The sequence below is a fragment of the Mauremys mutica genome, chromosome 9, assembly GCF_020497125.1.
Source record: "Mauremys mutica isolate MM-2020 ecotype Southern chromosome 9, ASM2049712v1, whole genome shotgun sequence".
Taxonomy (NCBI): domain Eukaryota; kingdom Metazoa; phylum Chordata; order Testudines; family Geoemydidae; genus Mauremys; species Mauremys mutica.
Genome location: NC_059080.1, coordinates 14777965 through 14804861, shown reverse-complemented (window position 1 = coordinate 14804861; position 26897 = coordinate 14777965). Strand labels below are relative to the sequence as shown.

Here is a 26897-nt window from a genome sequence, read left to right as displayed (position 1 = left end):
AAGCCGAGGCTAGAGGCGTTCCTGTTCTGTTGGAACACCACTGCCATAGAGCAGAGCCAGAGATGCAATTAAGGCACTGCTCCTCTGTGCAGATCTCAAGGTGTCAGCAGGATTTGTGGATCCAACCTGCGGGAGACCTCATTCCTCCACTCTTACCAAAATGCTAGGGGAGACATCTCTGAGAGGATATTCCCAGGGAAGGGGGCAATTAGAGCTTAATTACTTTTTTCTAGATTAAATGATCATTTTAAATACAAGTGGGAGAAGCATATTTTGCTCTGTCTTCTAAAGTATAAGGTAAAGACTTTTTCCCCTTTAAAGTTGAATCCTTTCGTGCCAAATTCATCTGAGATTTTGTTTCTTGAACAAGGGAGCTCACATGGTCACTGAGCATAAGTGCCAGTACATTTTGGATCTTGGGTTAGGATTTTTGGTTGGTTATTTTCCTCTCTCCCACCTTTTATAAACAAAAAATACTAAAGCTATGAGAGTGGCTAGCAATGAGTCACTTCTTGTGAGCATCCTGGAAGAGGTGAGCTTTCTGGAGGGACTTAAATGAGGAATATGTGATGGCTTGGTGGGTAAGAGAAGAGAAGATATTCCATGCATGTGGATAGGATCAGGGATACTTCTAAGAGAAAGGGACAAATTGAGTATCTAAGCCGATATTGTTGATAAAGTGGGCATAGGGTCACAAGTCTAATATATAGCATAGTGGAGTTGTGTCAGGCTTTGACACTGAAGATAAAAGTTTGAATTTGGCGGTGATGGAGGAGAAGTCAGGGAGATGTAGGGAATTATGAGGAACAGTGCAGTTAAACCCACAGTCAGAGTATCAGTGCAGATTTGGTTTTCACAGAGAGAGCTGCATCCTGCTAGGTAACTAGGCCCTTTGAAAAGGAAAAGCAGTACAGCAACTCCTCACTTGTTGTAGTTGTGTCCTGAAAAATGTGACTTAAAGTGAAATGATGTTAAGCGAATCCAATTTCCCCATAAGAATTAATGTAAATGGAGGAGAGTAGATTCCAGGGAAAAAAATTTCACCACGCAAAAGACTATATTATATATATATATATACACACACACATAGTATAAGTTTTAAACAAACAATTTAATACTGTAAATAGCAATGATGATTGTGAAGCTTGGTGGTGAAGTCAGAGGGTGGAAGAGGGTGGGGTATTTCCCAGGGAATGCCTTACTGCTAAATGATGAACTAGTACTTGGCTGAGCTCTCAAGGATTAACACATTGTTAATGTGGCCTCACACTCTACAAGGCAGCACAAATGGAGGGAGGAGAAACAGCATGGCAGACAGAGACACACCCTGTGTGAGAGAGAGAGATGTGCATTGCCCCTTTAAGTACGATGACCCCACTCTAAGCACATTGCCTTTTTAAGTAGATCAGCAAGTTGAGACAGCAGCTGCTGCCAGCAATCTCCCTCTGTCCTGAGCCCTGTCATGTCCTCCCCCCCCCAACCCCGCTCTATGGAAATGAGGTAAGCGGGGGGCAGGAGCAGGGGGAGGGGGACATGCTGACATTAGCCCCCCTATTCCCCGCGCCCCGCACAGCAAGCAGGAGGCTCCGGGGAGCAGCTCCAAGGCAGAGGGCAGGAGCAGCACATGGCAGTGGGTTGAGGGACAGCTGAACTGCTGGCAATTGATAGCCTGCTGAGCGGCTGCTGCACAGGGGACTTAGGGGAGTGGGGAACTGATAGGGGGGCTGCTGGTCCACCCTGGTTCCAAGCCCCCACCGGCTAGCTCCAACAGGCTGCTCTTTCTGCAAGCAGTGGACAAAGCAGGCAGCTGCCAAACAACATTATAAGGGAGCATTGCACAACTTTAAATGAGCATGTTCTCTAATTGATCAGCAATGTAACAACAAAACAATGTTAACCGGGATGACTCTAAGTGAGGAGTTACTGTATAGCATTGTCAAATAAAAACTGTAATGCCAATAGACTAAATAAATTAAAGGTATTTAGGGCTTATTGTTGACAAATCTTTGAAAACTTTTATTTGGGTACAATTACAAAATAATTACATTAGCTGAGGGCTAGAATACAAATCAAAACAAGTGCCACTTTTGCCTTAGTTCATATTGGGTCACATTTTGAAAATAAAGCTACTAAGCACTTGATAGTCACTGTACAAAGCCCTAAAATAGCTAGATAATGCCTTGGAAAGCCTGTGATGTAGGAGTATGAGAGTATGATGCTGAATTTTGAGAATATAAAAGGAGGCCCCAGGGATTAGACTGATTCTCACTGGAGATGAATAGACTTGCAGGAGTCCTCGAAATTCAATCAAAAACCAGGTGGCACAATCCAAAAGTTTTGAGAATGAAGGGGGGAAATCAGGTCAAATTATTTCACTTAAAATTTAGCACTGATGTGGTTAAAGTAGCCAAGTAATTCAGTCAATTGAAGTAACCAATACAAATGAGTTTGACTGATAGGGAAATAAATTTAAAAGCAGACAAGTATGGAATAGGATAAAAAGAGGCCAGGTTATAAAAGTAGTAGACTTCTTCCTCTCTAGGACTTTCTAATGCCCTTAATTCCCAGTCTCCATTAATAGGCAGCACAAAGGCATGTGACCCCCCCAACCCCGCCCCCAGAGGATTGTTAATTCATCCTTGGAGGAGAGCTTACCCATGCTAGCAGCAGGCCTTGAAAAAAGGTATAAAAGTCATGTTTTTTATAAGTGGCAAGACTGCATGGTAAGAATTCTTCTTCCCAGAAATGGAACAGAGAAGAGGATCTAGCACATTAGTAACTAGAATGCTGTAGTAGAGGCCAAACAGGGTCCCAACACACCAATCAGGTAGATAACACTGAAATTAAACACAACTTTTTTAAGTGTAGAATGCTCTGACCTAGTACCTTCACCAAATATGCAAAACAGTTCATATGTGTGTGTACAGTCTTTATATTAATAATAAATCTACATACAATTAGGCATTTTAACATGAATTTTAATCTAGCAAGCCTTCTTTTTTTAATCAATTGAACTATTTTAATTGACTTCTGAAGATGAAGCAAAGGCTGCTGTTAAAACCAATGAGCATGTTGCATAGTAATATATCAATTAGAATTCGGTGCTGCTTACTCCTTTCTTTTGCATAACTGAGAACTCAGAACTGGATACAAACCGTTTTTTACAAGTGACTGTCTACAAAATTGAGAATTAGATGCCTGGCTAGTCTCACTTATTTGCACTTAAAAAAAACCTTGCTGTCTAAAACTCAAGTCAGAAGTTTTGAGGATATGGGCTTGAACAGATATGTTTGTTATGCTAGTTAACAAATATTTTTTCCATAATATTACCAGTCCTCTAACTAGTTACTTTATAGTTATTGGGTGAGATCCTCTGGTGTCATTAATTGGTTTGGCTTCACTGAAAATACAAGAATGTACACATACCTGCAGACTAGTTTACACATTTTTGGTAATCATTAGGTCTGAGAATTGAAGTCAGTGGAACTACACCAATTTGCATCCGCTGAGGATCTAGTTCTTTGATAGCCAGTTCCTCCTTATTGGCATAGAAAAGTCACAATGTAGGCAAAGTTTGTAAGCAAACATTTGACTTGTGCTGGATATTGGAATATCCTAATTCCTTTTCCTCACATTAGCTCATTACTCAGTGTCAAGGTTCCTCCCCCACTCTGAACTTTAGGGTACAGATGTGGGGACCTGCATGGACACTTCTAAGCTTAATTACTAGCTTAGATCTGGTAACACTGCCACCTTCCAGAAATTTCAGTGTCTGGATCACTTTCTGTCCCCCCAAAACCTTCCCCTCCCTGGGCAGCCTTGAGAGGCTTTTTCACCAAGTTCCTGGTGAACACCGATCCAACCCCTTGGATCTTAACACAAGGAGAATTTAACCATTTCCCCTCCCTTCCCCCACCAATTCCTGGTGAGTCCAGATCCAATCCCCTTGGATCTTAACACAAGGAAAAAATCAATCAGGTTTTTAAAAGAAGGCTTTTAATTAAAGAAAGGTAAAAATTATCTCTGTAAAATCAGGATGGAAAATACTTTACAGGGTAATCAGATTCATATAGCCCAGAGAAACCCCCCTCTAACCTTAGGTTCAAAGTTACAGCAAACAGAGGTAAAATCCTCTCAGCAAAAAAGGAACATTTACAAGTTGAGAAAACAAAAATAAGACTAACACGCCTTGCCTGGCTGTTACTTACAAGTTTGAAATATGGGAGACTGGTTCAGAAAGATTTGGAGAGCCTGGATTGATGTCTGGTTCCTCTTAGTCCCAAGAGCGAACAACCCCCAAACAAAGAGCACAAACAAAAGAGTTCCCTCCACCAAGATTTGAAAGTATCTTGTTCCCTTATTGGTCCTCTGGTCAGGTGTCAGCCAGGTTTACTGAGCTTCTTAACCCTTTACAGGTAAAAGAGACATTAACCCTTAACTATCTGTTTATGACACTCAGTTGTTCATAGACTTCAGAAACCATCTTTAAGCAAAACCACTGCAATTTCAAATCAACATTATTGTGTTGGCTTAGAAATGAGGGCTCATAATTCAGCAGTCCCTTCTAAAAACCCAGTTCTGCTTTGCACTTCTGAGAAGTGAATTATAAAATAAAAAACAAAAACAGAAATAAAACCCTGAATTTTATGAAACCAGCAAGATGTGCATATGCCTCACCCCTTTCTCATCTGTTTTAGAGTCTTATTCATTGGGTCATGTCTTAATTAGATTGCCCTACAATCATAATATTAATAACAAGGAGAACATTACATTTATACATAGATGGTAAAATAATATTAGTCAGGATTTATCATCTGCTTTCTTTTCAATGTGTTTTATTACCAATCCTGGTTTCAGAGAAAGTAAATTTGCTAAGAAATGTCCGTCACACAAATATATCAACAAATGTAGTTGAACTGAAAATCACTTTTTACTTAGGCTCTTTAACTATCATTAGAACATAAATTGTAATAGTTACAGCCGTCTACTGAAGTATGTAGGTATTTTACAGCTGTAGTAAATGAACACTGTTAAATTTAGAGATGTATGTATATAAAACCACAGGAAAGACAGTTGAAGAATGAACACCTGCTTCTTCTAGGTTTCCAAACAATTTGTATCTAAAGACAGAAAAGATGTTCCTTTTAATCACTCACACTATGTGTGTACCACAGCTTGGGCTAGTACTATTTAACATTTATTTTAGAGCTGTGCCCACAGGCCACAATTAGGACCCAGGGCTCCATCGTGCTAGGTATTGTACAAACACACAATATGACTTCATCCCTGCTGTGAGAAGTTATATCACAATTTGTTGTTCAAAACAAATTAATGAAAACATTGAGCACCGGTAGTTTGAAGAAACAAGTCAATAAACAATCAATTTTATGGTTCCCTAGATTATAGTTGATAAGTGTACATCTCTAATTAAAACTGAGCATAATGGTAATAATGATTGTCTTTGGTGACTGAAAAATTTACGGAGATAGGTGAGGGAAGAAAGGGGTAGATGCATTTCATTGCCAGAGATCTGAGTTCAAATTTTCATTTGGACCTCACAGGATTGGAATTACTTTCTTAATTTAACCTATTTGTTCACAAATTTTGACACAACATAGTATGATTAGTTTACTCTCTGCTCAGAATACACTTGAAGCTGGAGTAACAGGAGTGTTGCAGGCCATGGATATAATGCATCGAGACAGCTGGTGTACAGAAAAATGCTGGCACTATTCATTGCTATTGTTGACATCTGTGAACTCTAATGAGGAGCAGACTATGCAACGATGCCACAATAATCTAGAACAAAAATATTGATGGGAAAAGGTACAAAAGGGAAATAAAAAGGCCTCCTGATATAATGCAAGAATTATGTTAAGATCATTCTTGGTAAACAAGAAAAGTGTGGAACCAAAATTGGTGTGTCAAAAACTAAGCCTAATTGGTGGACAAAATAATGAGAGGATGGGCTATTCCACCATTCACTCCCTCTTGGGGTTCTTAAAGAAAGAAACTTTTGGGGATGGACATGGCTATTGGCATGAGCTTCACCATCATGGCTGCCACCCCCACCGTCGCCTAGGATCCAGGTCCTTCGTCATCCTAATCCTGAAAGATATGCTGACCAAACTGGGCCAGAAAGAGGGAGCCAGATGACATCACCACCTCTGCCAATTTTGGCTAAATGTCGAACTCCATCTGGGATGCAAGACTTTGTCTCCTCCCTCCATGTGTCCTTTTCCTTCCCTAACTTTGTTTCTTCTCTTTTCTATCTCTCTCTCCTTTTTCCTTCTATCTAATAAGAGTCTGGCTTAGCTAACCATGACTGTGTATTTTTGAAACACTGCTGTAAGTCTGTGACCAGAAAGAGGTAACTAAAAGCAATACCCTAAACAGCACGATCCTGGGACAATTTTGCCAGGTCTTGAAGTGGCCGATAAGGCCATGTTTTGTGCCTGTGTTTTTCCAGCAGCAAGGCTGCAAGTGAAAGTCAACACCAGAGACAGAAGCTGTTTTTTCTCTCTTTGTTGTTCTTTTTTTTCCCCTTTCTGTGTGTGTTTCTCTTGTTTTGTCTTCTTGGGAAATGGGATCTGACTTTAACAACAACAGCAATAACAACCTCGCCACCCCATCGCAGCTAATAATGTCTCTTTTCCACAAAAGGGACAGTTATTACCATCTTGAAATACCATTTAAGAGACTGTCAGACAAGTGGGGTTTTCCTTCTAAAAACTCTCTCGAGCTAAAGGGAAAAGGGAACAAAGGATGTTATTAAAATGAAAACCGTATTCAATACTTTACATTTTAAATGCTTTAACTCTTTTCTTTCTTTTTCTGTAGCTGTAATAAAAGGTTCAAAGGAATTTTAATGGTGTGTTTGCCATGGTATTACGCCAGCTAAGGTATACTGAGCTATACAGAGGTATACCAAACCCTGACCCTTGTCTAACATTGTTTAATGGTGGACTGCAACTGGATTATGTTAACATTTTTGACTTTTTAGACCTATTCCATCTAACAGTGCCCACTGCAACTTTATGCAGTGGGTCCTTGCCTGGCTGACTGGAAGAAAAAGGGTTGTTGCTCCTTTAAGGGCTCCCCCTGCAACTGCTAGCAGATATGGCGGAAGAGGGAAAGTTCACCTGTATGGAATGGGAAGAAGCAGGAAACAGCTGGATGGGAAAAGGGGTGCGAGGGAGGGGTGTCATTGCCTCAGCAACTGGCCAGAAGGATAGGGGAGTATTAATATCCCATGCAGTCCTGAAGAATGGGCTGGCAGACTCCACCTTCCCACTCACAGAATCTGAAAAAGCACCAGGTTCCTTCATGATCCACTGTGGTCATTACCCTAGCTTCCCCTTTTCCCTATGGGACTAGAAAGGATTTTTTCCCTCAACGCCAGACTAGCTGAGGTGGGCTGGGATTTTTCACCTTCCCTCAGCAGGTTTGGGACCCCTGCTTGGGGCAGGGGAGTTAGGTTATAATGTCACATCTTAGTTCATAAAACTTGTGTCAGATGGCCAGTGCCGGTACTCAGTATGAAAGGGATATTGTTTTTGGATAAAATGGATTGGAAAAGGATGTAAAGGAAAGCATCCCTTAAGGGTGGTTTGGAGCTCCTATGTCTAGTACAAGGGGGAGCCTTTTCTAGGCCCCTTAATCCTTTTAGGGGGAGGGTGGTTGGGTCCCAGAAACAGGATGGCTGGCGTTAGGTTGGGGATTATGTGGAAATGATTTTTAAAAAGCATGATGACCTGCACTGTATAATTTAATGCTGTGTACCCCCAGATATTTTAAGTGAATAAAATTGCAGCCTAATTAAACCCCATCCATTGCCTCCTGTCTTTCTTCCGGTGTGGCCGGACAGTGGAACTATGTGATTCTTCTGGATCGATTGCCACTATCAGTCAGCTTTTTCTGCCTTCACTCCCTTATCAGCGGCTTCCCTGATCCCATGTGCCGAAGTTTATGGACGTGAGTGGAGAGTGTGTGTCTGCTAACATATCTGTTCCATTTTCTGTACTACTTTCATGTGTACCCTAACACTGACAGCTTCAGAGTAGTAACTATGCTATCAATATTAATGGAGATTAGGAGAAGCAGAATGTCTGTGTTAATAGAGCCAGCTCAGCTTCACGTCTTTGCTTGCATGGAGTCAGGAAGTCAACCCATAGGAAGAAGAAAGATGAAGAAAGGAGGAGGACTTGGGACAAGCTAAGAAAAGAGAGATGAAAGGAAATTTTAGGTTGTTAGAATAAGAGGTTTTTACATAAAGCAAAACCTAATGTGCTGAAATTTGAACCATGATAGGTGTAAGAGATTTAGTTGTGTCAAGGAAAGCTAATGGTACGTGCTAATTTTAGATTCCAAAGCAATTGCTAATAACCTCACAAAAAGTTTTCCTGGGAAGATTTTCTGTTTATCGGCTGTTGCAGTTGCCCTGGGTAACATCAGTCTGCCACAACCAGAGTGGCTGTTCAGCTGTAGCATGCTTGGGTCTTGCCTTTCAGGTGGCAGATTGCTTATTATAAGGGAAGCCATACTGCAATACACCTATGGTGGTGGAAGTGCTTTGGTGGGGACAAGCTGATGTTACACAAAGCCACTGCTATTTCAACAAAGAATCAGCAAGTGAAACTGTGAACGATACAGCCCTGAACATTGTGACTAGCAGACACTTTATACTGAAAGGTCTCACTCTCTTCACTTTCTGGAATCACTTTCCTTAAAACCCTGTAAGTAAAATAACATTTTAAAATGCACTTCCATAAATACAGGGAGGGGGCAAATGCAGCTATCTCCCTATGTAAATCAGAGTGCCAGAATTGGAGAGCAAAATTCACCTTTTACTTTTAGGTAAGTTTCATAGTCCAGCTATATGTAATGGGCTGAAACTTTGGATTTTCTCATCCTTAATAAATAATATATTCATATACTATTAAAAACATAGTGTATTTGATCATTCAGTTGTCATAGAAATGCTGCAATTGTATATATAAGACACATTATTCTTACATATTTGTCTTTAGGCCCACAACAGAAACCTGTTATCCATTGATTTTGACCATGTAACCAGAACAGGAAAGATCTATGATGACCATCGAAAATTCACTCTTCGGATTCTGTATGACCAAACGGGACGTCCAATTCTGTGGTCACCCATCAGCAAATATAATGAAGTCAACATCACTTACTCACATTCAGGATTAGTGACCTACATTCAGAGAGGAACATGGATTGAGAAAATGGAGTATGATCCAAGTGGGAAGATAATTTCCAGAACATGGGCAGATGGTAAAATATGGAGCTACACATACTTAGAAAAGGTAAATCAATTTAAAAATGGATGATTATGTTAAAGGGACTAAATTTATATCAATATAAAGACTAAATTATAAATACATTCACTGTCATGGTAAGTCTCCAGCAAAAGTAACTAAGGACGCTTTTTAAATGGGAACAATTATATATTTAGATAAAATGTCTTTGGACTGTCATCACTTAGAACACCATAGTTAGGCATGTATTAAAACTAAATTTGGTGGAAAGTTTTCCCTTTGTTTCATTTTGACAAGTTTATTCACTTTTTTAAAAGAGACTTTCCCAAAGTAAAAATTTATGCAGAACTATAAAATTGAGCAGTAACACTTTTATGCTAGAATAAGTGGCACGTGGAATTAAACTATAGTTTTTATTTTTGTTTCAGTTCAGTTAATGTGCTTCATTAGAATAATATATTTTTAAAAAATTATATATGTGATTTTCAAGTGTAAAGGAAGATGAGGGTTGGATTGCATTAATAATGGGAAGGAAAGTTGCAGGCCTCTAAGGTCATCAATTCATATGTGCCATAGATCAGCAGCAAAAGTCATTAGCATCTGAGAGTTGTTAATTACTTATGTAAAATGCATTGATGGGTTCAGTCCAGTTCCAAGTAAATGGGGTCCACAAAACCTCACCCTCACTTTTGACATGTGTTGTCATTCTGTGTTGAGATGTGTTGAGAATCAAGTACTTAAAGGATATTGAAACTGAATTATCCTCTGACTTACAGAGCTGGCCCTTCTAGGTTAGGATTATGGAACAATGTAAAAAAGCTTATAGTACCACTGTCTATATTGTATCCTGTGCATAAAGATATTGGTTTCCAAGGCTGTCTAGCCAGCATTTTTCAGGAGAACCGTATTCACTTTTTTGAAAAAGAATGAAAGGAGATGGAAACAATTATTCCACTTTTGTAAAGGCTTCATGACCGAGTTTCCTCGACAACCATTATCTGCAGGTCACATAATAAGGGTACAAAAGTTGCATACTCCAAGATGGAGCATCATATTTTCTGTGTGCCATTTCTTCAAAAGCATTTCAATCCACATTGTAAGTATATCTCCAAACAGCGTCCTCTACAACTAAAAAAAGATAGTGGCAATAATTGAAAATATCCAAGATACCATGAGTTTCCAAACATTTTCCAGGCTGTTAACCACACAAATCTGGAGAAATGACTCAAGCAAGACAAGAAATAAAGCTGATAGGTTATAGTATATGCTAGGAAATCCAATTACTTATAAGTTATTTATACATTTTAAAGTTGTACATGTGCACTTTTAAGATATCCTCTGCTGTACATATTTTAAGGTATTTAAGTCTGATCCTCCAAAAATTTGGAATTTAACCCAAAGAGAAATCTCATATAGCTTGAAAAGCACATAAAAATATGAGTCCTCTCTTATCTGCACACATTGTGTCATCTCCATTTGTTAATAAGATTGGCAAACCAGAGAGGTTTCTGAAGTTTGATTCAGATGAATTTGTCAGGAACTCTTCTGTCTGCATATTGAGTGAAACTCTGAAGTAAACAGGTTTTCGGTACTGCTTGGTTTCCTGTTCGCGCAGTGCCATGAGAATAGCTTTGTGAAGGTACCATATTTCTTCTTTGGCCCTGAAATTTTAAAAGGGTTTGTGCATTTCAGCTTTTCCAAGCCAGTTTGTCTTTCCTACTCTGTGTTGAGTTCACAAGCATAGATGTATAAACTAATGTGCTACAGTTTTTACACATATGGCCAAATCCTGGTCCTCCAAAAATAAATGGCAAAACTTCCACTGGCTTAAGGGGAACCAGGATTTGGTCTATACTGTAATTCCTATGGGAGTTAATGAGAAAAGGGAGGTGGGATTTTTTTTGGGTCAACTTCTGTATAAGGTCAAGAGCTTGTGTCTCTCACCAACAGAAGCTGGCCCAATAAAAGATATTACCTCACTCACCTTGTCTCTTTCATATCCTGGGCCCAACACAGCTACAACAACACTGCATACAACTGTGGGAGTTAATGAAAGTCAAATGTGAGGGACTTGATCCTCCATACATGCAATTGACATTGTCACCAATGAGTGTTCCAAACACAAAGAACAAATTCAGGATTGGTCTGACAAAGCCCTATACATCAAGTGAAGGGTTTGTGGGATCGCACTGAGAAATAATTGTTTATTGTATACATTTTATAATGATTTATAAGCTGTAATTGTCTCTATCTTCATGTGGCCACAATTCTTTAGTTTTATTAAAAAATCAATCAAGTAGTTCACTTTGCTTTCTTAAAATTACAGTTTATAGGTATAAATTTTTCCTCAGATAGATTAGCATTCTGTATGGCTTAATTATGGTATTCTGGACCCTTAATAGTGGACAAATATCCATCCTTTCTGAGAAATTTAATTTGAAAAAGAACTTGGAGCTAGGGTTAGGGTTCCTATGAGTGGGGCACTTGGAGCTAGGGTTAAGATTCCTATGGCTAGGGCTCTGTGCCCTAGGGGTGGGGGTTGTATGTGTAGGGCACTTATGGCTCGGGTTAGGGTTCCTGTGGCTCCCTGCATTAGGGTTAGGGTTCCTATGGGTAGGGGTCCTCACCCTACTGTTAGGGTTCCTATGGGTAGGGCACTTAGAGCTAGGGTTCAGGTTCCTATGGGGAGGGCACTTGGATCTAGGGTTAGGGTTCCTGTGTGTAGTGGATTTGGAGCTAGGGTTGGGATCCTATGAGTAGGGCTCCCCACTCTAGGATTGGGGTTCCTATGAGTAGTGCACCATGAGGATAGTACAGGAAATATTTTTGACTTAATTTGGTCACACTAATTTACTTGTTGTTATAAAAACCACAGACTACCCAAAGTTCACTTCTAAAATCCTGCTCTATTTGCAGCCAGACAAAATACTTGGGCAACTGCATGTTAATGTTGAGCAGATGTGACATCTAGTGGCTGTTTTTAGCAGTGTATCTGTTTTGTGCGTTCTCAGTGGAGATTCCAAGCTATAACCTCTACTTGTTTATCTGAAAACATCATGAAGGCCTCAACCCATTCGAGTTTCAACATATCTTGGCTGCTTTTATAAATGCGAGCTTTTTGGATGTTTTATGAGCCACGCCCTGAAATCCTTTTGAATTAATTAGGATGCACTTGCATAGATAGTTTAAAATCTATTCTGACTCTTTTAGACTAGATAGGAAATTGCCTTTTATTCTCTTCATAATACACACTGATAATACTGGATAGGATACTGTCTCCAATCTTTGTACTGTCCTTTCACTGTCCCAGACAAAAAACAAAGTGCTGTGAAAATGGCACAAAAGGGCACTAAAGTTGCATTAGAGATGCTTCTGAACTTGTTATTCATACTCTGGCAATGGCAGAGCAGGGAGCATTACAGCAAGAGAGCCATCACATCAGAACAGGGAGAGTTCAGTCAGTGGTTTACTGCAGACTGGGGACTGGAAAGCGAGAATAAAATAAACACTATGTATATGTTATAAATGTTTGACAAACCAGCAATTAAGTGGTAAGGAAAAGCTTGGTGAAAAGTCTCTTCACCGGCTGGCACTGGATAACTCAAGCATGGCAAACGTTGATGTTCTTTGGCCTGAGTACAGGTACCAGATGTCTTTCACCAAAGGTAGGCTGAAATAAATAGTGAGGGGGGAAGAATGAGAAATGTAAAGAGGATTGGCTTAGTCTATCTTCACTCCTTTAGGCAGACATTTAGGTATTTGTTAGAGTCAACTGGCTTAGGGCCAGAGCGTTCAGCACCTTGCAGGATTGAGCCCTTACTGTCTTCTGTCCTGGCAGGGTTTGTGTGCAGAAACAAGTTGTTTTTCTTAATTTGTTTCCAGTGTTCTAATGTCCTAGAAGGATGGTCACAATGTTGCTCTTTAGAGCTCTATCCTGCAAGTTTCTGAGCTCTTTGGCATCAATCATACAAAGCACTTAGATCAGTGTGGCGATTCATGTGCTTAAGTGCTTGGTAGAATTGGGGTCAGAATGTAAGTACTTTTCTATAACAAGCCTATACTGCAATTCAAGTTATGGGGCCAGGATATGTAATATCCTAATATCCGAGAACAGTCATGGCACTTACTAGAGCTGGGCAAATACTGCTAAGACTTTCTACGAATAATCACTCTAAACTTTTTGGGGATTCGTTTCAGCAATGATAGCTCCCCAAAGGAGAACAAAAGTTTACAGAGACTCAATTTTAAATTGGCAAGCAGAAATATTTCTGCCAGAAGTGTTGGCAGAGTCATCTAGTCAGGAAACTGAAAGCAGACCTTGTGATTTGTCTGACCAGTCACAACTAATCAACATAGCAAATATCAGTGATTCACAGAAATTAGTTTACAAGTTAAACACCAGAGATAAAAATACTTACCCAAAAAATAGCCCTCAAATAATTTTGACTCCTGAATAAATTTCAGGAAATTCAGGTATGTTTGTGGATATGCCATGAGCAGAGAAGAGTACACATGGAATGGACCAAGCGCTGTACTTATTCTGTGGAGGGCAAGGCTGTTCAGCTGGTATAAGCACCATGCTAGGGATGCCGATAAGAGCTAAACAAATCATCAACAACAGTGAATGCTGCCTCTTTCCTCATCATCTAGGAGCATTTGCTGGTGTGTTATTTGTGTTAGTGAGGGAAGTTCTGTCTGAATTTGCTTCCTGGGTAGTTGTCCTACATGTTTCAGAGTGGCCTACTGAGTTACAATGAGGCTGCAATGCAATACACTGAGAGCTACATCTGCCTTAACAATTTTGTGTCCTCACAGCCAGTGTTATTTCAGACTTTTTTCTCCCCTCCCCTGTAAGCAGCCTCTTTGGCCACATGTTTTCCAAAGCTCAGAATTTTGTTTTGTATTGTACAGAGAACAAGAACAAGCAACAGAAATGGGAATCCATTTCAATGGTTCTTTAATTTTCTTCCATCTACTTGATTAATAATCATTTGTTTTGTCAGTTATTTACACTCTAATTTCTATTTCATTGCAGTCTGTGATGCTCCTCTTGCACAGCCAACGCCGCTACATTTTTGAATATGACCAATCAGATTATCTGCTCTCAGTCACCATGCCAAGTATGGTGCGCCATACTTTGCAAACCATGCTTTCAGTTGGGTACTATCGCAATATCTACAGCCCACCAGACAGCACTGCTTCTTTCATACAAGATTTCACCGGAGATGGACGACTTCTGCAAATACTATATCCTGGAACAGGTCGCAGGGTCCTTTATAAATATACCCGACAGTCCCGACTATCAGAGATTCTTTATGATACTACTCAAGTCACATTTACATATGAAGAATCTTCTGGGGTTATTAAAACAATACACTTAATGCATGATGGGTTCATCTGCACCATCAGATATAGGCAAACAGGTGGGTTATAACTATCAGTATTTTTAAAGAGTGATACTGTCACCTCTGGTAAAACTTTGGCCCCTGATCCTGCAAACACTGTCTATCGCAGTATTTCTCAAACTGGGGCCGCCGCTTGTGTAGGTGTCACCCTTCTGCTCCTCTCAGTTGGCAGCAGTAAGGGCCGGGTTCAGTATCTAGGGGTTCCGTTTCAATAACACAATGCAAAACCGGCTTGAGCCCCCACCCAGTGACCTGGGACAATTACATACCACCCCCCGGGCACCTCTAGGAGGCAATACTTCCCCTCTCGCAAGCACAGAGTCTGTGTGTCGAAAATCCTTTTAATAAAGGAGGGAAACAATGTGGCACTATGTTGGGGAGACACCACAAACAGGATTCATAACACAAACCATGAGCAAAAGACCCACCCCCAAATAAGTTTGGCAGTATCCTTTTCCCCTCAGGGTCTTAAGTCCAACCACCCAAAAGATCACTCCAAAGTCCCAAAAGTCTCTTGAGTCCAGCAACCCAAAAATCACCCAAAAGTCCAACCACCCAAAAGTCTCTGTCCCTGGTCAGTGAAGCCCCAGAGTTCAACAGTTTATCTGCAGAGTTCTACCCTCCCCCGCCCCCGAGCTGGGTGGAAATGGGGGCGGGGAGAAAGGGGCATGCGAGGTGTTATGGAGCACCTTACGTGGTCAGAGGCCAACTGCCCCGACTCTCCATGGGGTTCTGCTGCAGCTTTCATCACAAGCCATTCCACTCCACCAGCCATCCCATGAGCTGCTCCAGCCATCCCACAAACTGCTCTGCTCTGCCCCCCCTTCACTCCACTCGCCGTCCCATGGGCTGCTCCAACCGTCCCACAAACTGCTCAGCTCCGCTCCACTCACCGTCCTATGGGCCGCTCCAACCGTCCCACAAACTGCTCTGCTCTGCCAGCTGCTTAGCAATATATCTTCAGGCTCCCCCACTAGTTAACACAGCACTCAGTGATCTCAGTTTTTAGTGATTTCAGCTCTTAGTGATTTCTGCTTGTAGTAGGGGAGCCCCATTGCTGGTGCACCATTGGCCCAAAGTGACTTCAGCACAACAGCCTGTAACTAGACTCTTAATAGAATCAAAATTAGCTCTGCTATTCAAGAGTGGAGTAGAGTAGCAGCAGCAATTGGTGTTTCAGGCCCTCAAAAGGGGCCCATACCATCAGGTACACATACCTATCCCCAGCCTCTCTCAATTCATTGGGTTTTGGAACCCATGTCCCTTGTCCAGCGAGTGCTACTTAGTTGATGGGGAGTCCCTCTGTCATAAAACAGTTCCACTGGCCTTGATTCACATAATCAGGGTAACAACACTTTATTCTTCCTGCCCCAATAACAGAGAAACTGGGGATCCCTCAGCAGCCAAAGCGACCATTTGGGCAGCTGTGAACTCATGCTAGGTGAGGTGGGTGTGCCTATGCAAAAAAGACCAGCCCCTGAAGTTCTTTTCCACAACTCGCTACAATTCACCACCAGATGTCAGGGTAGAGCTCATCCTGACTTTGCTTACATAGGGAAAGCCCCTGGTGGGCCGGGCTGGTTTGTTTACCTGCCCTGTCCACAGGTCCAGCCGATCACAGCTCCCACTGGCTGCGGTTCGCTGCTGCAGGCCAATGGGAGCTGCTGGAAGCGGCGGCCAGTACATCCCTCAGCCCATGCCGCTTCCAACAGCTCCCATTGGCCTGCAACAGTGAACTGCAGCCAGTGGGAGCCACGATCGGCCTGACCTGCCGACGGGGCAGGTAAACAAACCAGCCTGGCCCACCAGGGGCTTTCCCTACACAAGCGGCGGCCCCAGTTTGACAAACACTGGTCTATCTGGTATACAGCCTGAAATTAGGCCTTACTATTGAAATCAGGTTTTTATATTGAAGTAGAAAAATATGTCTGTTTGTCTGTCCACAGACATGTAAAAGCTATCCCATTTGAAATATGAAACATTCTTGTTATCATTTGCTGTGAAGTGGCTCTCATAATATTTGATTATTTGTTATTCCAGTATAAGGATATTTGCTAAATAATAAATCAAATTGCTTTACTGTTTGCATTTTCAAGTTTCTCTGTCATGACAAATTCAAAGAAATTATTTATATCAAGAATGTGTTAGCCATGTTAAAAATAAAATCAAGTTAATGTTAGCGTATAAGTAAGTATATGGAAATCAGAATTATATGTAAACTATCATTAGTTTTAAAGAATAGTAATAAGTATTTAAGGAGTATCTGTGCACTAAATAAATCCATGACAGATCAATTCAACATTTTTCTCACTTAAAGATGTAGTCAATTAGCAATAAGACTCAGGAATGCCTGAGATTAACATCTTTTCTTTCTTTGTTATGTATATTAGATATACTATGGGCCTAATTCGTTTTTTCTTGCTTTTGTTTTTTTTCCTTATTTGCTATATGTAGGCCCTCTTATTGGTCGTCAGATCTTCAGATTTAGTGAAGAAGGCCTTGTAAATGCCAGATTTGACTACAGTTACAACAATTTCCGGGTCACAAGCATGCAGGCCATGATAAATGAGACTCCTCTTCCTATAGATCTGTACCGATATGTTGATGTATCTGGAAGGACTGAACAATTTGGAAAATTCAGTGTAATCAATTATGACTTAAACCAAGTTATAACTACCACAGTGATGAAACACACCAAGATTTTTAGTGCCAATGGTCAGGTGATTGAAGTGCAATATGAAATTCTTAAGTCCATAGCCTATTGGATGACCATTCAGTATGATAATATGGGTCGTATGGTGATATGTGATATACGAGTAGGAGTAGATGCCAACATAACAAGGTATTTTTATGAGTATGACGCTGATGGTCAACTTCAAACTGTCTCTGTGAATGACAAAACCCAGTGGCGTTATAGTTATGACCTGAATGGAAACATCAACTTGCTTAGTCATGGAAACAGTGCCCGTCTCACTCCTCTGAGATATGATCTTAGAGATCGCATCACTAGACTAGGAGAAATTCAGTACAAAATGGATGAAGATGGTTTTCTTAGACAAAGAGGCAATGAAATATTTGAGTATAACTCGAATGGTCTCCTGAACAAAGCTTACAACAAAGTGTCTGGTTGGACTGTGCAATACTGTTATGATGGGCTTGGACGACGAGTTGCAAGTAAATCGAGTCTAGGACAACACCTACAGTTCTTTTATGCTGATCTCTCCAATCCAATAAGAGTTACTCATTTATACAATCATACTAGCTCAGAAATAACTTCCCTGTATTATGATCTTCAAGGTCATCTCATTGCTATGGAGTTAAGCAGTGGAGAAGAATATTATGTTGCTTGTGACAACACCGGCACACCCCTAGCTATCTTTAGCAGTCGGGGCCAAGTAATAAAAGAAATTCTGTACACACCTTATGGAGATATCTACCAGGACACTTATCCAGATTTTCAGGTTATCATTGGTTTTCATGGAGGGCTCTATGATTCTCTTACTAAATTAGTGCACTTGGGTCAAAGGGATTATGACGTCATTGCTGGACGTTGGACAACGCCAAATCATCATGTGTGGAAACATCTAAACACCATTCCCAAACCATTTAATCTTTACTCGTTTGAAAATAACTATCCAGTTGGCAGAATTCAAGATGTTGCTAAGTATACGACAGGTAAAAAAAAATCCCATTAAAAATACTTCTGGGTCAAATCCTTATATGGATCCAAGTCCATGGAATTTGCACACATCAGAGAAGAGGAGTGGGCTTTCAACTTGCTTACATTTTAGTTGAATTTATTTAACTTCCTACTACCCACATAGCTTTGTCTATTTTCTGTGACCTTTCAGCTAATCAATAAAGCAAGCAAAAAACTGCATCTGCTGCCTTTGCTAAGTACTAGAATTTGAAAAAGAGTTGAGGCAGCATTATCTGAATTCCCTTCCATGATATGTAGAAGGAAGTACAATACAGAATTCAGGATAGCGATGTTCTGTGATAAAATAATTTATTTTCTTCTGGTAACCAATTTTGAAAATTTAAGATTATGTCAAATCAGTATTGCAATTTAGTTATTAATGTTTTGAGGTTTGGTTAGGCCTTGGTAAAAGATGTCTAGTCACACCGGTAGCTGCATTATTAGTTCTAATTTCAGTTCTATCAGAATGGAGAACTATGGGATCCTTTGACAGTGCACAGCTAGCATTGTCACTTTTGCTTCTCCTCACCTTATCTTCTGGATCACTTTACCTAGAAATGGAAAGTACAAAATACATTCAGCTTCCCAAGAATTAAGAGTATTGTTGCTAAGAATGTTTTGATTTTGTTTTGTAGACATTGGAAGTTGGCTAGAGCTGTTCGGTTTCCAGCTACACAATGTGCTTCCTGGATTTCCAAAACCAGAGATAGAAACTGTGGAGACAACATATGAACTTTTACAACTTCAAACAAAAACCCAAGAATGGGATCCTGGAAAGGTTAGCAAAAGTCTGCCTACAAAAACAGACAGTCTGCTTGCTAGTTCACTGGACTATTTCTAAACCTAAATTAAAGAATACAATTAGAAAATACATAGAAAAATGTTCAGTCAGATCTTAATAAAAAGCCCAGACCACTGTGATCTGAGGGATGATTTTTCAGGAGAAGAACAATTCAATTAATTGAGGACATTTTTGTCCATTACGCCTACATTACTTTTATTTTATTACCATAACATCTAAGATCCCTAGTTTCCATAATTTCAACATATTTTTATGCTATGTGCTATATTCAAAAACAGAACAAAGATGTTCCCTACACCAAATAGTTTAAATATAAGACAAAAGAGTACAGATGGATACAAACACATTGACGTGGAGTACAAAGAAACAATGGGACAGTATGTATGGAGATACACCTCCATAGAACTGGAAAGAACCCTGAAAAATCATTGAGTCCAGCCCCCTGCCTTCACTAGCAAGACTAAATACTGATTTTGCCCCAGATCCCTAAGTAGCCCCCTCCAGGATTGAACTCACAGCCCTGAGTTTAGCAGGCCCATGTTCAAACCACTGAGCTATCCCTCTCCCTCAGCACACTAATGTCCTAACCATTGTGATTTTTTTTGTAGATCTCATGGCAGAGAAGAGTGTTTAGAAGGAGGACAATGCATTAGTTTTGCAGGTGTTTACAGGGCACTCCTCCCAAGCAGAGGGGTAGAAAGCAAGAAGGTGCTTGTCTGAAAATATAACAAGCTATATGCTCTAGGTTTCATGTAATAAATTTAGACTTACTGAAATATTAAGTGCAAATTACATCAACAGATCTTCAGCTTTTATTGGAATGATGTCACAATGAGGAGTGCAAAAACACCAAAATTTTAAATCTTTAAAAGTCTTTTCCTCTATAAAAATGTTCTGTGGTAGAACAGATTACTTTTAAGCATAGTAGGGTGGCAGTGATGGTGGTGTTTTTGTTTTAGTTTTAAGTCTCAAACCTGCCTCAGGCCTTGTCTGCACTCAGAACTAGCCATGTTTCAGCGGTTGATGGCTAGCAGTCAATGTAACTGCACCAATACAGATATCAGCTAGTCTCTGGGCAGACATTCATATTCAAGATTTGATCCTTATTGAACATCTATTAACAAAACATTGCAGTTTTACAAAACAGGGTAGAACAGGAGAGGCTGATTCTCTACTGCCTCTCACCTTGTGTAGTCATGTTAAGTGTGTATAAAATGCTACCTGATCGAAGTAACAGCCTTTTAAACTCACTTGGCCAAGGTGTGAATAACTATGGAAGGTACAAAGCAGTGAAGACTCAGGCCCACTAATTTTAGGGCACTTCACATGCAAAACTCCCACTGAAGTCACTCAAGATTTTATGGTGATGCTGAAATAGTATCGTGATGGCCACAATAAAAGAACATGGATGGATGGATGGATGTCAGTGGGAGTTTGCCTGAGTAAGGACTCCAGGCTTAGGCACTAAATCTATCTATAGCTCTTAGGTACCTATATGGCCTCCCTTACTGTAGTGTTCTGGCACGTCGGGATCTTTAATGTATTCATATCCTTAAGGGATGGGATTATTCTAGCCCAGATGTTCCCATACTTTCTTTTGCTGAACTCCCCTTCAGAAATTCATGTCTCATGCGGACTCCCCTCTCAGGAGAGGCGGACCCTCTGGGGGGCCCCTTCTGTTGAGGATAGGGGAGCTGTGGGCAGGGCCGGCTTTAGGGCGATTCAGCTGATTCCCCGGAATCAGGCCCCGCACCCCTAAGAGGGCCCCACAACGTCCCGAAGGAGCTGCCGCCAAAGTCCTGCCACTGTCTTCAGCGGCAGCTCAATCGCTGCCGCGGAGGAAGGCCCCTCTGCCTAAATGCCGCCGAAGACAGCGGCAACAATTGAGCTGCTGCCGCTGCCGCCACTGTAAAGTTTGTTACTATATTTTTTTGTTGTTGCTACACCACCACAGATGTGCATGATGCTTTACAGACAGATTTAAAGGATCAGTACCTACTCTGAGGAGCTATAGATATCAGTAGAAACTTGATATCGTATGGTACTATAATGAACTGTATAAAAATATTTTACTTCAAACTGTGTTAATGTTTATGTTTCCAGACTATCCTTGGCATTCAGTGTGAGCTGCAAAAACAACTTAGGAACTTTATATCCTTGGACCAGCTTCCTATGACCCCCAGATACAGCGACGGGAGGTGTCTTGAAGGAGGAAAACAGCCCAGGTTTGCAGCCATTCCTTCTGTTTTTGGAAAAGGTATCAAATTTGCCATTAAGGATGGGATAGTGACTGCTGATATTATAGGAGTAGCAAATGAGGATAGCCGGCGCATTGCCACCATCCTCAACAATGCTCACTATCTTGAGAACCTGCATTTTACCATAGAAGGGCGAGATACACACTACTTCATCAAGCTGGGGTCTTTGGAAGAAGACTTGGCTCTAATAGGCAACACAGGAGGCCGGCGCATTTTGGAGAATGGCGTCAATGTCACTGTGTCTCAGATGACTTCTGTGATAAATGGGAGAACTAGACGGTTTGCTGATATACAGCTCCAACATGGTGCTTTGTGCTTTAATGTTCGATATGGAACAACCATTGAAGAAGAAAAGAACCATGTCTTAGAAATAGCCAGGCAGAGGGCAGTAGCTCAGGCCTGGACTAAGGAACAAAGACGGCTGCAAGAAGGGGAAGAAGGCATTAGGGCATGGACAGAGGGAGAAAAACAGCAGCTTTTAAGCACTGGGAGGGTACAAGGCTACGATGGATATTTTGTTTTATCTGTGGAGCAGTATCTAGAACTTTCTGACAGTGCCAACAATATTCACTTTATGAGACAGAGTGAAATAGGCAGGAGGTAACAAAGAAAACCTCTGCCTTTGCGTCACCAAAGACTGCCTGTTTTTAAACAAAATGGTTTATTGTATTGGTTTTTCTAGAGCAGAACTCTGTATATAGAAATATAGAGGGAAACACATATCCAACTGCCTTTAAATGTGACAGAAGATGGTATTTTAATATTGTTTGTTTAACTCTGAGAGATGACAGTGAAGATTTTTAGTTCTTGTGTGGCAGTATTCAAAATTTCAGAAGCAGAGTTCAAATGGTTAAACAACACAACTTAGAAAGGCGCCACTCTCGTTTAAATTGCAGATACGTGCAGAAAATTTAAGAATTCGTGTGCTCTGCTTTCTTCTTGAAGATACATCTCTTCTTAGTTCATTAATTTAATAACTCGCAGATGATTTAAAAGGTTATAGAGCTTGATTCTGCAACCCTTACTCACCTGGGTAGTCCTTACTCCCATGAGTTCTTCCATTGACTTTAATGGGATGTATTTAGAATCTTGTATCAGCACATTTCATTTTTCACAACTATGATCTAAAGAAGTTCCAGACCTGAACTGGAAAACGGGGAAATGCAGTAGGCATTGGATACGGTAGCACAGAATGGCTGTCCCATATTACATTTATCTTCACTCATCCGTTGCCTCCTCCCATTCTCTCAGTGATTAATGTCATGTGTAGAGTTTTGCATGTGGCAGTGTTCTATGATTCTCTCCCTGAGGGCTTCGGTCAGACCAGGGTTACACTGGATTCTGCTGGCATAACCCCAAGCACAGAAGTCTGATGGCAGAAAGTCCACCTGACCGAGTGTTGCACGAGGTGCCACAGCTAGCCATCACCCTCTAAAAGTAGACTGAAATGTGCACAAGGATCTGATCCAAAGCCCCCACATTGACTTTCCATTGACTTCAATGAGCTTTAGATCAGGCCCTGATTCAGTGCATCCCAAGCAATCTCTGCCAGTAGTAATTCTGTGGACCCCCAGACAAACTTAAAGCCACTCTACTGGAAGGATTCAACACACCCTCTTTGCCAGTGAGGGTGAAAAAAAGCCTGTCTCACTATAGAGAATAGTATCCTTTGTGTTCACTGGACAGGGATTCTTCAGTCCATGATTCATTTGTAAATTGGAGTGGTATCGTTTTTTTGTCATCACCTTAGCCTCTTCTCACATTAATAATTATGCTGTATGACTCAATTTTTGTGTGTGAAATAGACTGGTGGGTCAGAATTCGGTGAACTTAAGTGTGGATAGTAAGTGTCAGACATTTGGGGAATGATTCTACACTCTTTGGCTCAGTTTGTAGAGCACATAGCAAGTGTTATAATGGTAGGGCGGGAATTTTATTTCGCAGGAGATCATGACCTGTCAATACAGTGATTTCATAGCAAAGTGTGTGATCTTTCTTTTAACCTGTCATTTTTAAAGGACCTAATTGTCTTGTGGGGGATTGTGTGCAAATTTTTTTTGTTAATTTCAGACAGGATTCGAATTTTCTTTTAGAACCTATGTATCTTTAATGGTGACATTATTGCACATTTTTACCAAAACAGACATAGTAAATATAGTCTAATCATCTCTGCTCATATTTACTTTTGCCAAAAGCAGGGTTGGTTTGTTTTTTTCCTTTCCTGCTTTCTTTTTTCTTTTGTTTTTGGGCAAGTGGAACAAACTGTAGTGAACTTAGAGATGAGCCTGAATTGGAACATCAGGTCTGATCCCCCTTCAAACTTCGGGGAAGTTTGGATCCAGTTCTCAACTTCACAACTTGGGCCTCCCTTTATGGATTTAGTCCTGCTCCCATTGAAGTCAATGACCGGCTTCACTGGCGCAATATCGGGCGCAGTGATGAACTGATCCAGAAGAATGCCATCCACACACCACCCCAAACTCTGGGGAAATTTGGATTGAAATCCAGATCCAAATATTGTGATTGGGCTCATCACTCACTAGCGTACAATACTGGGAGCTGACCAAGTCTGGTATTGATAGCTCTCATCTCTGTAATTTCCCATAAAATCATGGAGAATTTGAATACCTCCACACCAGCCTAAAAATGGACCTTCAGATCCTTTAGCCTCTGATGTTCTTTTAATCAATGAAAAAATAATTTATGAACTGTATATAGAGAGTGCGTTCATAAATGTGATGATGTATTTTATCACTGATCCAAGATGTCAATATTAGAGTCTATTTTACTTATATTTTAACCAATTATACTTTTTTGCAATTCACTAATGATGTATCATTTTCAAACTGCTTTAAATATCCATTATAAACACACATTTGAAGCTCTTAATAGTAAATTACCTTGAACTGTGCATTTCTAGTATGTAATACATATTTAGTTAGCTTGTGCCTTTAGTTTCTTAAAGTTATATTTGTATTATATGCAGGAAATGCACTTTGTATTACCTACAGCTGTGGTTTTTAATACTGCCTTGATTATTATTATTCTCATTATTATGCCAAAAGGTCAAAGAGTGAAATGTATTACAAGTTTGTCTCTCAAAGCAGATCTGGCATTTTTCCAGTTCATGCGTAGAAAATTTAAGATACATTTTTGGACAGTGTTTCTTATGAAAATATGGATGTATAAAGAATCAAATGACATTACATGGCCCTGTATTCTGGTGGCATAAGAAAATGTCTTCATCGTGTTTGGTTATAAAACTGAGAAAAATAAAAATTCAGTGTCATTTTTAGATGAGCACGATAGCATTTCTAAAGAGAATGACGTATTTATTAATACAAGAGCACTGGAGGCCAGAGTTATACTTACACACACAGGCCAGGCACCATTCAAGAGAGCTCCAGTGAAGGAATAGATCTAAATCATCTTGTTCAAGAACAATGTAAGATGGAGGCAGGGAATATTTCAGTCTCATGGTTTTTGCATTTTATTTTTTTTAGTGACTAAGCCAATTTTCTTAGAGTTTTTTAATTTTGCACTATAGCCTAGAGACCCAAATGACAAAAACACAAAACAAAAACAATCACATGGGACAGTTTTATGGTCATTCAGATCAAATAAATTGATGATTGCATTCTGTGTTGGGAACCTGCTTCTAAAAGTGAAAAAAACAAACACACACTAATGCGCACTATCTTGTAGCAAAATACTTACCATGAGAAGATACATGTTATATTTTTATGACAGCAAAACAACAGTGTGTAAAAATAAAGTTTCCTTTGTTTTCATGTTTATTTAGAAAACTAGAACATTTCAAAGGTATATAGATATATAGGTAGAACATAGCCAAATATATACAGACTGGACAATGTACAACTCGGTGTACACATTCTAGCTGTATAGTTTGAGATCTTTAATATCGTCTCAGTTGTATGCGAGTTAGAAGCTATATTTTTATTTAATCATGTTTTCATGCACTTTCAGACATTTTATTTTTTCAAGATCTTCACTTATTCCCGTTCACCAAGCCCTCTTTATATCACCGCCCTGGCTAGGGGATGGCAAACAATGTAAGTGTTATAAAGAAGTACTTTTACAAGGATAACCCTAATGGAGATTAATGTTATTGGAAGCCAATGTACAGTAGCCTAAGATTAGAGTGTTATAAACAGAGGCGCCTATAGAAAGGTTGGAGTATATAAGGGAAAAAAATCTACAGCTGCAACATGCTTGTCTGCTCTGCGGAATTCACATCAGCATAATTGATCAGTCTAACATTTCAGCATTCAGGTCAGACTGCCACAATGGTTTTTTCCCCATTAAACAGAGACAAATAAAATGCTGACTGTTATTTAAGCCTGTCCTTTATATAAAGCATTATCAGGTCAAAAGCTTACTGAGTGTAAGAGGAATTACTTCTCAACAGAAACTGATAGTTACTCAAGTTCAACTTACTGTGGATTTGTCTTGGCATTTGTCATCTTACATTATTTGTCCAAGAAAATGTGTTTGCCAGTTACAATATTTCCTTAGACTTAGTGGTGGACTTTAGCCTCTTAATAAATGTTAGTATGTCAGATTGTGTCCTTGATGATATTTTACTTGTATGAACCATGGTAAAACATTGAAATCTTTATATTCTTCTGGCAAAAGTGTCAATAAAAGAGAAAGAGAAACATAGCCCACAGTATATGTCAAAACCATATTTCTCTTTAGCTTTCTCATTAAAAGTAAAGATGTTTACAGTGTATGCCAAGAGCTTCAGTTTCTACCTAACAGTTAGAGGTTCTAATCTTACAGAAATTGTGTTACAATGGCCTGAGCCTTGTTGCTAGGAAACACTAGATTCCAATTTTTTATTCCTGCTCTAACTCCTGTGGCTGAATAGTGACTGGATACTGTATGTTCTATGGCTGCAGTTAATGGTCTGTTGCATTTTGCTCTGGTTTTCAGACCAGACGCATGCATTTTCTACAACAGCATCATAACAACACGTTGTAAATATTAAAAGTTAATATATTATGTGTCGATATTTGAAAGAAAGGAAATAAGTACTTTGAATATTTCATTTTTAAAAAATAAAATTGCAAACTAATAGTCGGTGTGACATTTTCTTTGCTCACACCAAGTACTCTCAAGCCATTCTAATCATTGCAGTAATTTTTTTTCAGTAAAAAGCCATTTAATAACAAGGGTGGGGGGCTTCAAAAATATTTGTGGATGAAAGTAAGTGCTAAATTTTGGTATTGAAATGTAATTTTATTTCTGACTTTCAGACATGCACTGACAATTAAAATCTGGTTGTGAAACCACAACATACGCATGCACCAGTTCTTACACTTCATCAGTGAGAGAGCAAAATGCTTGTTAAGGGCACTTCCAAGAAGTCAAGAACTGGCCAAGTTTAGGTAATCACAGCTCAAAATACAGTGGCTCTTATTTCCTGCACTT

At 40.0% G+C, this 26897-nt stretch overlaps 1 protein-coding gene across 8 annotated transcripts in view; it reads left to right on the top strand.

Moving 5' to 3' along the window:
• Window positions 1-26661, top strand: part of TENM1 (teneurin transmembrane protein 1) — a 517028-nt gene extending 490367 nt beyond the window's left edge. For all 8 annotated transcript variants that reach the window (XM_045030001.1, XM_045030000.1, XM_045029999.1 and 5 more), the window contains 5 exons: window positions 9030-9326; window positions 14314-14701; window positions 17138-18358; window positions 19019-19161; window positions 21289-26661. In XM_045030001.1, coding sequence (XP_044885936.1) covers window positions 9030-9326; window positions 14314-14701; window positions 17138-18358; window positions 19019-19161; window positions 21289-22047 — 2808 coding nt within the window. In that variant the 3' untranslated portion in view covers window positions 22048-26661. The remainder of the gene's footprint in view (window positions 1-9029; window positions 9327-14313; window positions 14702-17137; window positions 18359-19018; window positions 19162-21288) is intronic.
• The last annotated feature ends 236 nt before the right edge of the window (window positions 26662-26897 follow it).